This window comes from Nansenia antarctica (genome assembly GCF_963989245.1).
Source record: "Nansenia antarctica genome assembly, chromosome: 10".
Taxonomy (NCBI): Eukaryota; Metazoa; Chordata; class Actinopteri; order Argentiniformes; family Microstomatidae; genus Nansenia; species Nansenia antarctica.
Genome location: NC_137680.1, coordinates 34,766,931 through 34,780,142, shown reverse-complemented (window position 1 = coordinate 34,780,142; position 13,212 = coordinate 34,766,931). Strand labels below are relative to the sequence as shown.

The following is a 13,212-nucleotide window of genomic DNA, read 5'->3' as shown; positions in this document are numbered from 1 at the left end:
AGGCAGGTAGGAGCTAAACCAGGCGGGTAGGAGGTAAACCAGGCAGGTAGAGGTTAAACCAGGCAGGTAGGAGGTAAACCAGGCAGGTATGAGCTAAACCAGGCGGGTAGGAGGTAAACCAGGCAGGTAGGAGCTAAACCAGGCAGGTAGGAGCTAAACCAGGCAGGTAAGAGGTAAACCAGGCATGTAGGAGCTAAACCAGGCAGGTAGGAGGTAGGGGTGTAAATCACCAGCTTCATCACGATACGATATTATATCGATTTGTTTGTATGACGATACAATGTTTGACGATATCACAATGTCAGTCACGATACGATTTCGATTCGATTCGATTCAAGATCGATATGACGATATGATCGATATGACGCGATATCATATGCCAATCTAACACAATTATCCACTCACAAAAACAACTAGAATATTATTTGACCATTTTATTTGTGAGCTCTTCCAGTTATCCAGCATTTAAATCATATTGTATTATACAGTATTCTTCTGTTACAAAAAGAAAAATAGACCCATTCACTAGTCTCACAAACCTACAGTATATTTGTGCAATAATAATAAATAATAATAAAATAATAATAAATAATAAGTGCAAATGCAGTACAGTGCAGTACATCTTATATACATTCTTCTTAACCAAAATAAGTTAAGTATATCCTCCAGTGTTATATAATAAGTATATCCTCCAGTGTTCTTCTTTGGGAGGTTTTTCTTCAAAAAAACTAACTGATCAACATGTTCAGGACAAACACTACGCTCTGAACGCAGGTCAGGATAATTTTTAATATAGGGCCATCCATCACACTTCCTCTAGGAAGCACTGATCTGATATGATGTGTTGATTGGTGAAAGGTAAGGCTATGCTTGGACAGTCATGTTAGATCACTGATTACGGGAGTAATGATTTACCTGTAGATTTTATCAATAGGAATTTTGTTCAGGTTTATCCAATGAAATTGGACAAGCAAACCGGAGTAAAGTAAGTAAGGTCCAACCTGCAGCCTTTGCCCATTCATAAGACAGATGCTTTGTTACAGACCAGAGCATTGACCAATCACAGTCGGCTAGACTAGAGCATTGACCAATCACAGTCGGCCGTGGGCGGGCTTGGCAGTCGCAGCTAAAACCGCTTCGCTGTTCTCCGCCGCAGTCACAAAATGCAGAACACACAGTGTGCAGCGCTCTTTGACTTTGTAATTTGCCGCTGCTAGTCGCGCGCTGCACGGAAATGGTGACAGTCACGCAGAATGTGCCATTTCAAAATAAAGGTGTATCTTTAAGATGACGATATAGATCGATATTTTTACATTGCATCGATGTAATCAGATCGTTAGTCAATGAATCGATGCATCGATGTGAATCGATGTATCGTTACACCCCTAGTAGGAGGTAAACCAGGCAGGTAGGAGGTAAACCAGGCAGGTAGGAGGTAAACCAGGCAGGTAGGAGCTAAACCAGGCAGGTAGGAGGTAAACCAGGCAGGTAGGAGGTAAACCAGGCAGGTAGGAGGTAAACCAGGCGGGTAGGAGCTAAACCAGAGTTACAAGGGGTAGTGGTTGAAAATCTTCCCAGTGTTTCCTCTATATGCATTTATTGGTGGCGGGCCGTCACGAATGAATTTCCTCCGCCACAAATTGATTCAGTCCACAAAAAAAAAAAAAAAAAGTTCTCAAAAAAATAATTTACAAATCTGAACATTTTAGCTGATTAAAATATATCTGATCCTAGATCAGCGCTATAATGGATGTTGACTAAAAGTGCACCTAAATCCACGCCCATCTCTCTCTAACCGCTGATCCAAAATCAGATTAATGACATTAAACATTCAGTTGACGACGTGACACATCAGGTCAGGTGGGCAGGTTACGACGAGACAACAAGAGACCGGTATTGTAGAGCTTACAGAGCGAGTTAAAATAAAGACACTACATTGAAATACAGAAGGACTCACGTGTATGTTTAATAGAATAACACGACATGGTGTCAGAAGTCCTGTAAGTGAGTGTTAAGAGTTAGATCGGCCGACAAGTGTAATTTGAGCTCGTGACGGTGAGAAGGGAGAAGAAAAGATGGATGCTAATGCTAACGCGGGAGCAGCTGCAGTCTAGGGGGGTATTCCATCAACGTCGCTAAAGGAAAATCCTGGCTTATTTTGGATAACTCTCGCGAGACTTGTCAGAATATGCCTGGATATTTTTAGGAACTCTCGCGAGACTTGTCAGACTAAACCTGGATTTTCTTTTAGCGATGTTGATGGAATACCCCCCAGAGAGCGGCGCCAGTTTCAAGTGCTACGTTCAGCATCCAGCCTCCGGATCAGCCTAGCATCTAAAAGATACAAAAAGCTGATCTAGCTAGCTAGGTGCACAAATAAGCTACAGCGGGAGAGCCATCAGCATCGGCTAGCTGTGGTGGTGTATCAGCAGACATTAGCAAGTAGGGCTGCCACAAACGATTATTTTCATAGTCGACTAGTCACCGATTATTTTAACGATTAGTCGACTAATCGGATCATAAATTACAGCTTATCGCACAATTACTCAATCGCTCTTATTTAGCTATCATCTTCTAAATCAGCTTCTAAATTTAGCTTGAAGTTGTTAGTTGTTGTTGTAGGCATGTGCTAACTAAAAATAAAGACAATTAAAATGATTGTTCACTCAAAAATAGATATTTTAATGAACTTTGCAGATTTATTTCTGGCATCACTTGCATGTAATGTAAAGAGTAGTAGAGGGTGCAAACTGCTGAGTAAAATGAGGTAGGCTAGGCACTAGGCAACCAAAAGAATACAAAAACAAAAATAAATACTTGTACAGAGTACAAAAGTTTTGCTTTGCTTCACTCATCTATTGTGCAATATGACAACCCTAGTCGTCTATCTGTACAGTATAGTATAGTGGATAGTGTACATAGCCTTTATTTATGTAAACCAGCTCATTCCCTTCTTGTGATGTTTTTAAAAGTTTTTTTTTTCTTTCCTAACACCAGGGGAGCCACCCCTCCTAAATTTCGTTGTTTGGTACCTGTACTGTAGCAATGACAATAAAGACCATTCATTCATTCATTCATTCATTCATCTCATAGTAGAACGCGCCTTCTTAGCACTGTAACGTTAAGACAACATTTTTAGCTATTTGATAAGTATCACTTTGATGACAACGTAAAATAATGTAAGAAGGCTTTTAACGTAACGATATCGTTAGCCAATAACAAGCTAACTAGCTTACCGAGACGAGCCATCGTCTTCCTCGTCATCTGCCACAACGTGCTTCCTTTTTAGATGCTCACGCATCATAGATGTGCTGCCATGATAAGCGAGTTCAGCTTTGCAAATTTTACATTTTACATTCTTTTTTTCAACGTTGTGGTTGAAATGCTCCCACACTTTAGAGGTACGAGGACAGGAAGACATTTTTCTGTTTGTTTTTCCGGGGAAGTCACGTGTGCCCCGGATGACCGACACTGCGCATGTACATCAAAGACACTGGGAGACGCTAGCCAGTGGCAGCTTCAGGGAAGAAAAACGAATGCTTATCGAATGAAATGAATGGTCTTTATTGTCATTGATATAGTACAGGTACCAAACAACGAAATTTGGGAGGGGGGGCTCCCCTGGTGCTAGGCAAAAAAAAACAAAAAAAAACGCTTATTTCAGCTCCCAAAAAACATGCGACTACGGCGATTACCAAATATGTCGGCGACGATTTTGGTAGTCGACGTCGTCGTGACTAGTCGACTAATCGTGGCAGCCTTATTAGCAAGTCAAAAAACGATTCTTATGTGCCGTCACTTTAGCAACGACACAGTATTGTCAAGGGGAAAAGAAGGGGAGACGATTTTTTTATTGACAACGGAATTACATGCTGGAAAAACATGCAGACACAGACAATAAGAGACACACAGGAGAAGTACGGGAAAACAGGGCTGATGTGGGTGTCATCAAAGGTAAGAGTTTGTTTTCTTTAACTCAGCTGATACTCAGCTGTTTACCGAATGCTCCATCTGACTGTGATTTTACTTCTGTAATTATTGTAATTCGTATTATATTATAGCTGATGATCTTTGTGTGTGTGTATGTGACTGTCAGTCACAAGTTTATATTCTGTATTTTCATTAAAAAAAAATTGGCCATCCTCTAGTTTTGGCTGAAATTACGTCGTTGTTTTGAGCGCGCGCGCGCGCGGTCAGGGCTACCCGCCACCAATGTAAAAATTCCTGGAGGAAACACTGCTTCCCCTATGAAATGGGACAACCCTTCAAGACCCTGATACATATAAGGATTACACCCCCCCCCCTATTACTTTAATTTTGTCCACACTTTTTTGATAAATGAAACCTTAAATTACAAATATGAATTGGAGCTATTTTGAATAATTAAGAGAAAATAAGTAGGGGAATAGAGAGACTGTTACGTTGATGCCAATGCAAAGTTTGCTGAGTAACTATATTTTGGCGGCCGACACAGACCGCCCCAAGGACCACTTTGGCTCCTCCAATAAAGGTCACTGATACTTACTACCTGATTAAGGTGGTACAATTGAACCTGTCAATGTTTTCTTTCTTTTGTCTTTTTCTTCTCTTTTTCTTCTTTTTACTTTTCTTTTCTTCTTGTTCTTGTTCCTCTTCCTCTTTCCCTCTGTCTCCTTTCCCCACTGTCCTTCCTCCTCCTACTGTTTTCCTAGTCCCGACAATATGCCTACTCCATGAAATACTTGTAATGTTAGTTTAAAATGAAGCCCTTAAACGGAGATATGAAAAAGTTGAAAATAATATCATTAAATGTTAATGGCTTGAATAACATAATTAAGAGGAAAAAGATTATCCTCCAACTGAGGAGAGCTGGAGGAGATGTCCTCTTTTTACAAGAAACCCATTTAAAGAAAAAAGAACATGACAAATTGAGTAGGGGACAAATTTACTCCAGTTCATTGGAACACAGAAGAGGGGTGTTGCTATAATTATACAACCACACATACCATTTAAAGAAGAACAACATATATACGATAAAGAGGGCAGGTTTGTTTTAGTAATTGGTAAAATAGAGTCAATTACTGTCTCATTCTTAAATGTATACTATCCACCGGAATTAGGCCCAGAATTCATGTCAGAAATAATTGAAATGTTAATGACAAAATGTAAAGGAATCACCCTAATGGGAGGAGATATGAATCTTACAATAAATTCTAGGCTAGATTCCTCAAATAATAAACCACACAGAGCTGATAAAACATCATCAATTTTAAGAAGTGCAATGTCAGAATTTGGATTAGTAGACATATGGAGGATGCTAAATTCAACTAAAAAAACATATACATATTATTCTGGACGATTTTCAACTTCCAATAGACTGGATTATTTCTTCATGTTTAAAAAAGACGTGGAGAGGCTGGAAACATGCACAATAGGCACAAGGGACTTATCAGATCATGCTACGCTATCTATAACTATAAATTTGGATATAAAGCAGGGAGAAAAAATATGGAGATTAAACAATTCACTTCTTCAAGATAAGATCTTTGTTGAAAAAATCAATAAAGCCATAAAAGAATATGTAGAGATAAATGACAATGGAGATACTAATCCAACTATTATATGGGAGGGCCTTAAAGCGGTACTACGAGGACAGATAATATCATATTGTGCATGGAAGAAAAGACAAACACAACAAAAACAGAAAATACTTGAACAACAAATACAACACTTGGAAGACAAATTAAAAAAATACAAATGAAATAATAGTAAAAAAATGAATTAAAAAAGAAGTATAAGGAGTTGGATAAAATTCGTACAGAGGAAGTGGAGAAATTAATGACATACACCAAACAGAAATATTATGATGGAGGACCTAAGTCTTTAAAACTCCTAGCATATCGACTTAAGACACAGACTAAAAAAGCACACATTTCGAAATTGAAGACTGTAGAAGGCTCTGGAACAATAACGGAAAAGGATTAAAATAGCTGAAGAATTTGTAAAATATTATGAGAACCTCTATAAAAACACAGAAAATATTGACCTGGGACTAATGAAAGATTTCTTACAGAAGTTCAACTTAAAGCAGGTAACAAGATCAAAAAATGAACAGCTCATTAAGGACATCACAGTAAATGAAATACAACAACAAATAAATAACCTTAAAATGGGGAAAACACCAGGTGATGATGGATATACTAATGAATTTTATAAAACTTTTAAAAAACAATTGATACCACTACTTTTACAAGCATATAAGTATGTATTACAAACGGGAAATTGGGCAACTACTTGGAATTCATCTATAATAACGGTTATACATAAAGAAGGTAAGGACGCTACTGAATGTTCGTCTTACAGGCCAATATCGCTACTGAATACGGACCATAAAATAGTAACAGCTATTATTGCCAATAGGTTAAAGGACATCGTGCCAGATATAATAGACAGCGACCAATGTGGTTTTATACCAGGTAGACTGCTGTCAGATAATATAAGGAGGACGTTAAATATAATGGACTATGCACAAAATAATGGTGCAAACCTTCTACTCTTGACACTGGATGCAGAAAAAGCATTTGACAGAGTGCTATGGCCATTCATGTTTGAAATTGTAAGAAGCTTTGGATTTCATGAGAATTTTAATAAATGGCTTCAAGGAATGTATAAAAATCCAGTGTCAAGAGTAAAAGTAAATGGCACAATATCCAGAAGATTTCCAATCTATAAAGGTACAAGACAAGGAGACCCACTCTCAGCAGTTATATTTGCTATATGCATGGAAGGACTAGCAGAAAGTGTAAGGAAAAATAATACCATCAAAGGCATAACGATAAAAGAGGAACAGCATAAACTGGCATTATATGCAGATGACGTGGTCGTTTATTTAACATCACCAACCCAATCCTTACCAAGCCTAATGGAAGCAATTACAGAATATAGTAAACACTCTGGTTATAAACTAAATGAAAGTAAGTGTGAAGTATTAACAATTGGAGAACATATAGATTCGGAAATTAAGGGAAAATATAAGTTGAAATGGGATGCAAAGAAAATCAAATATTTAGGAATCTACCTCACCGGAGATATAACAACATTATACACTGACAACTATCAAGCCCTTGAAAATAAAATACGAGAAGATCTTAATAGATGGAAGATAACACCTGAATCCTTAATGAGTAGAGTAGAAAGTGTCAAAATGATGATCCTCCCACAGTTTCTGTTTTTATTTCAAACATTACCAGTTCCCATTCCACATGGTAGCTTCAAAAAATGGAATACAATGCTCTCAAATTTCATTTGGAACTACAAAAGTAAACGGAAAAAACTTAGTATACTAACTCAAACCAGAGAAAAAGGAGGGTTTAATTTCCCTGATCTAAAGTCCTATTTCCATGCAACTCAAATAGATACAATAATGAAATGGATGAATAACTTGGTTCAAACCAAATGGAAAGACATAGAAAAACAAGTAATATCAATATCAATAGGAACACTACCTTTTCTGTGTCTAAAGGATATTCAAAAATATAGTGGAAATAACAGATGCATAGAAAATACCCTCATAAATTGGAAAACTATTCGTAAAATGTATAAATGTGATGACAAATGTATTTATTTGAGAGAGATAGCCAGTGATCCAGACTTTTTACCTAATAAAACAGACAACATATTAGAAGAATGGGCTAGGAAGGGACTACAGCAGGGTTTCCGTTAACCGGTAATTACCGGTCTTTGTCCGGTAAAATTAGTAGAAGTCCGACCAATTGAAAACTCGTCGGACATAAATGTCCGGTGAAAATAATTCCCTCTAACCATTTTCAGCTGAGCACCAAACACACACACACTACACTGCCCGAGAGAGAAGGACCCGCCCCCTTTAGTTAGCCTATAGGCTATTGGCTAACTAAAGGGGGCGGGTCCTTCTCTCTCGGGCAGTATTGTGTGTGTTTGGTGCTCAGCTGAAAATGGTGTCCCGAAGCGGAGCGCTTTAACTTTATCGCACAATAACAAGGATAACAAACGAAACGGACAACATTTACACTAAGATGGAGACAAACTTCAGCGATATGATCTAACAGCCGGTCTTCAGGACGACATACAGACCCGTATGAGCTTACAGGGCTATCCCCTATCTATCTGAGAAAAGGCATAGCCTAGGCTGTAACATCGAACGGAAATTAGCCTATACGCATTGCAAGTTAATTTAAAGCCTATTTATTTTCAAAGAGTTTTATTCTACTTTATTTTATCTGATAAAAGGCATTTGAACGGAAATTAGGCTAGCCGTGTCACGCCAGAAGCCTACATGCTTGCACTGTTACTGTTCAATAAAATGTTATACATCTAGACATTGTGGTATTTCTTTATATACGTATCCCAGACTGCCTATCAATTGTTTCTCAATAAACAGTTATGTTCTCCCCATTGTCATACTCCCGAGCTAAACGAAATGCCTTCCCAACCAGCGAGACCTGGTTATAGAAATGACGTTGTTTTATTGATTTTAAAAAAAGGGTAAAACTGGAAAGAGAAAATAGAAAACTCACATTAATCCCAAACAATTTAACAAACTTCAGTTAATGTAATGTGGAGTCCGTTCATTGATCGATGCTGTCTGTTCAGTTCCCAGTGAGGCGCCCGTTCAGCGCTGGACCCGTTCAGCGCTGGATTTGACGCATGGCATAGCGCGCATGCATCAAATCATGTTATATTATTATATATTATATAGCTCGCATCTAATCGTATCGGATGAGAAATAGACATTAAATGACATATATAGGCCGCTACACAACAGTAATCACCGCGACAAACAGCTATATTAGATTTGAAGAAAAAAATTGATGATTTAGAAAAAAAAATTTTTTATTATATTTTAATATGAAGACTGGAATATATCACGTTTGTCCGGTAAATCGAATTCTTCCCGGACACGATGTCCGACGGCAAATTTTTCTAACGGAAACCCTGGACTACAGGTGTACTCACAGATGGTTACAAATGACATGATAGACTCATTTGAAACCTTAGTTAATAAATTTAATATAAGTAATAGCCATTTCTTTAAGTACTTACAAATTAGAAGCTACCTTATAACACAACAGAGGAGACAGGAACAAAGATCACATATACTGATGGAATATCTGAGCAAAAATAGAAACAGCGAAAATACAAAAATCTCAAAACTTTACAAAATCATGCAAGAAATCAAGATACAAGAAGATAACACTAAAGAAAAATGGGAAAACGAATTAGCAATAACAATTACGGAAGAAGATTGGAAAGAAGCATGCAAAAGAATATTTAAGACAACACAATCAAAATTCTGGAAAGAATTTGCTTGGAAAATAAATATGAAGATCTTCCTAACACCGAAAATGTTGTCAAAATATAGGCCAACAGGCAACGCAGAATGCTGGAGGAAATGTACGGAACAAGAAGCCAATCACACACACATTTTTTATACATGCCCTAAATTGAAAAGGTTTTGGGAGGCAGTTCAAGTAAAAATAAAAAATACATTTACCTTACAAAATCCTATACATCCAGTCAATATTATACTCGGTCTTATTCCATTAGATATACACAGGGAGGGAGATAAATATTTGTACACTATATTACGTATTGCAGCTTTAAAGCAAATTACACGTAAATGGTTGGACTTAAACCCACCATCTGTTAATAATTGGAAAAAAACTGTTGAAGAGATAAAAGAAATGGAAAGAATTACTTATAAAGTGGGAAACCGTGAAGAGCAATTCACTATGAACTGGAGTAAATGGACCGAATGAATGAGTAGGAAGAACCCCCCCCTCACCGATCCCACCCCCCTCCTTTTATCTCTTACTTTTCTATCTCTATCCTTATAATTTCTCTCTTCTTTTTCTGTATTTTCTCTCTATTCTTTATTCTTTATCTTTTTATTTTTTGTTCTCTTAAAAAAAAAATGATGCAGGATGAACTTAGACAAGTGAAGAAAACGTGTAAAGTGTATGAAATGAACTTGAAATGTAATGTACAACCCTGCAATAAAGTATTAAAAAAAAAAAAAAAAGACCCTGATACATCATCAGTAGTATAGGTAGAAAAGCATCGACGCCCGCGATTCATTCACATCAAATAACTCTCCCACTCTGCCCTGCCCCTACACAAGAGAGGAATTGGGACACATCCACCCCTACACGTGAACACGCAAAACGGAGGGGTAGGGGCCGAGGGCTGAAATGGGATTGGGCCCAAGGAGTGTAGGAGTATGTGATGGAGCGGTGGTTTATTGTGCTAGCCACTCTTGCGGGCCGTTTCATTAGAGGGTGTTTCTGTTGAGCACCTGCCAGTCTTTGGTTAGTCTAGCATCTCTTCTGGTACGTATCCTATGACACATCACACCACCCAGCAAAACCTGCCTTCAGGTGTGTGTGTGTGTGTTGTAAGAGAAAATTATTATATGTAATAAGACATTTTTCTACATTTAAGATTCAAACTTCACAGTAAATTGAATGTCTAGAGCAAGCTATAGAAACTGATTTCCTGTTGTAAGCACACAATGAAACCTGTTTTCTCTACTTGTCCTCCTGTGCCATACATTTGAATATATGCAATTACCCTTCTGTGTTCCATAGTCTGTCTTTGACCCTAGAAACTCAAGACAATGCTGAGTCACACCAGAGTGATTGCCCTGCATTGTTCACTCTAGGGCCATCACCCCTCACCTTTGTTATACTGTAAGGAAGGGAGGGCCAGATTCCTCCCTAACCTTCATCCCCATCATCTTCCTCAATGTACAAATCCACACCCCTTGTATTGGCCTAGACCTCACCTGAGGGCGGACGTGTTACCTGAGGATGCCTGAGGGCTTATATACTGAAATTGAATGAATGATCTGGACTTTGAGAGAAAGTTTGACCGTTCAGATGCGTCTGACGAACCTGTAAACTTTCTCCTTCTATAGAGGAAAACATTAAATATATTTTTCTTATGCATCTTGAAACGAAACAGGCAGCCTTTCTTTAATCTGCTCTAACAGTGTGTGTGTGTGTGTGAGTGATATCTGACCATGTGTCGATGTGTTTTCTAGGTTGGTGCGTTCCTGAAGTCTCCCAAGTTCCCTATTTGGATCCTTGGCAGCGAGACGCATCTCTCTGTGTTCTTCGCCAAGGTAAGAGCTTTGGACACACACACACACACACACACCATCAGCCCTTTCTGCCTGTGTGTAATATAAGCCAGTCTCTCCAGCAGTAGGCGGGGGGGGGGGGGGGGGGGGAGCAGAAACAGGAATGCATACTTTAACAGATTTAATACTGTAGAGGTCAGATGAGAGGAGGGAGGCAGAGGGAGAGAGAGAGAGAGGGAGTGTGTAAAAGAGGGGAAGAGAGGTAAAACAAAGAGCAGTACTATGGTCATATATGGCTCTGCTGCTGTGCTGGCGTCACACCACGGAGCCTGTGGTCAGCTGTGGCACGGGCCAAACACACACTTCTCCTACGCAACAGAGTTGATGTGTGTGTGGGGGGGGGGGGGGGGGATGATGCATTAAATCCTTTCTCTCTCTCAATCCTCCATTAAAACTCAGGACATTTAGAGATACAGGTGAAATCTAACACTATCGATGTACACACTCCCCATACAAACACAGAGTGTCCCTGTCTCTCTCTCTCTGTCCCTGTCCCTCTCTCTCTGTCTCTCTGTGTCTTTCTCTCTCCCTTTCTCTCTCTCTCTCTCTCTCGTTCATTCTCTTTTCTCTCCTTCTATTTTCAGTCACTCAGGTTCTCTTCTTTTGTCTGGCCTTGTATTCTGTTGTCACGGGAACATGTCTTTTCCCAGGGGGAGGGCAAACACACACACACACACACAGAGGCGTAGGTGGTAGTGTTAGCCACTGTGAGGAAGGCAGGAGTGACAGGGACGTTAATCTCATGACCCCAGGTTTCCATCAGTCAGCAGGTCTGACCATGACAGGCTGGGAGAACATCTGACCTAAACCACCCTGCTACCTGACCTAAACCACCCTGCTACCTGACCTAAACCACCCTGCTACCTGACCTAAACCACCATGCTACCCTCACCAGCAGACAGGACAGAACCAGATCATGTTGACAACTCTTTGGGTGAACACAACACAGTTTAGATTAAAGGTGATAGGTTGATACAGTCTAGATTAAAGGTGATATGTTGATGCAGTCTAGATTAAAGGAGATACAGTCTAGATTAAAGGTGATACAGTCTAGATTAAAGGAGATACAGTCTAGATTAAAGGTGATAGGTTGATACAGTCTAGATTAAAAGTGATAGGTTGATACAGTCTAGATTAAAGGTGATAGGTTGATACAGTCTAGATTAAAGGTGATAGGTTGATACAGTCTAGATTAAAGGTGATAGGTTGATACAGTCTAGATTAAAGGTGATACAGTCTAGATTAAAGGTGATGGGTTGATACAGTCTAGATTAAAGGTGATACAGTCTAGATTAAAGGTGATGGGTTGATACAGTCTAGATTAAAGGTGATAGGTTGATACAGTCTAGATTAAAGGAGATACAGTCTAGATTAAAGGTGATAGGTTGATACATTCTAGATTAAAGGTGATGGGTTGATACAGTCTAGATTAAAGGAGATACAGTCTAGATTAAAGGTGATAGGTTGATACAGTCTAGATTAAAGGTGATACAGTCTAGATTAAAGGAGATACAGTCTAGATTAAAGGTGATAGGTTGATACATTCTAGATTAAAGGTGATGGGTTGATACAGTCTAGATTAAAGGAGATACAGTCTAGATTAAAGGTGATAGGTTGATACAGTCTAGATTAAAGGAGATACAGTCTAGATTAAAGGAGATACAGTCTAGATTAAAGGTGATGGGTTGATACAGTCTAGATTAAAGGCGATACAGTCTAGATTAAAGGAGATACAGTCTAGATTAAAGGTGATAGGTTGATACATTCTAGATTAAAGATGATGGGTTGATACAGTCTAGATTAAAGGAGATACATTCTAGATTAAAGGTGATAGGTTGATACAGTCTAGATTAAAGGTGATAGGTTGATACAGTCTAGATTAAAGGTGATAGGTTGATACAGTCTAGATTAAAGGTGATGGGTTGATACAGTCTAGATTAAAGGTGATAGGTTGATACAGTCTAGATTAAAGGTGATACCGTCTAGATTAAAGGAGATACAGTCTAGATTAAAGGTGATCGGTTGATACAGTCTAGATTAAAGGTGATACAGTC

The 13,212-nt window shown here is 38.7% G+C and overlaps 1 protein-coding gene across 1 annotated transcript in view; it reads left to right on the top strand.

The window, feature by feature from the left end:
- mindy3 (MINDY lysine 48 deubiquitinase 3) overlaps positions 1-13,212 on the top strand; it is a gene marked incomplete at its 3' end in the record, with an annotated part of 85,939 nt that overhangs the window by 23,726 nt on the left and 49,001 nt on the right. Inside the window, exon 10 of the mRNA XM_080540016.1 lies at positions 11,060-11,140. Coding sequence (XP_080396142.1) covers positions 11,060-11,140 — 81 coding nt within the window. The remainder of the gene's footprint in view (positions 1-11,059; positions 11,141-13,212) is intronic.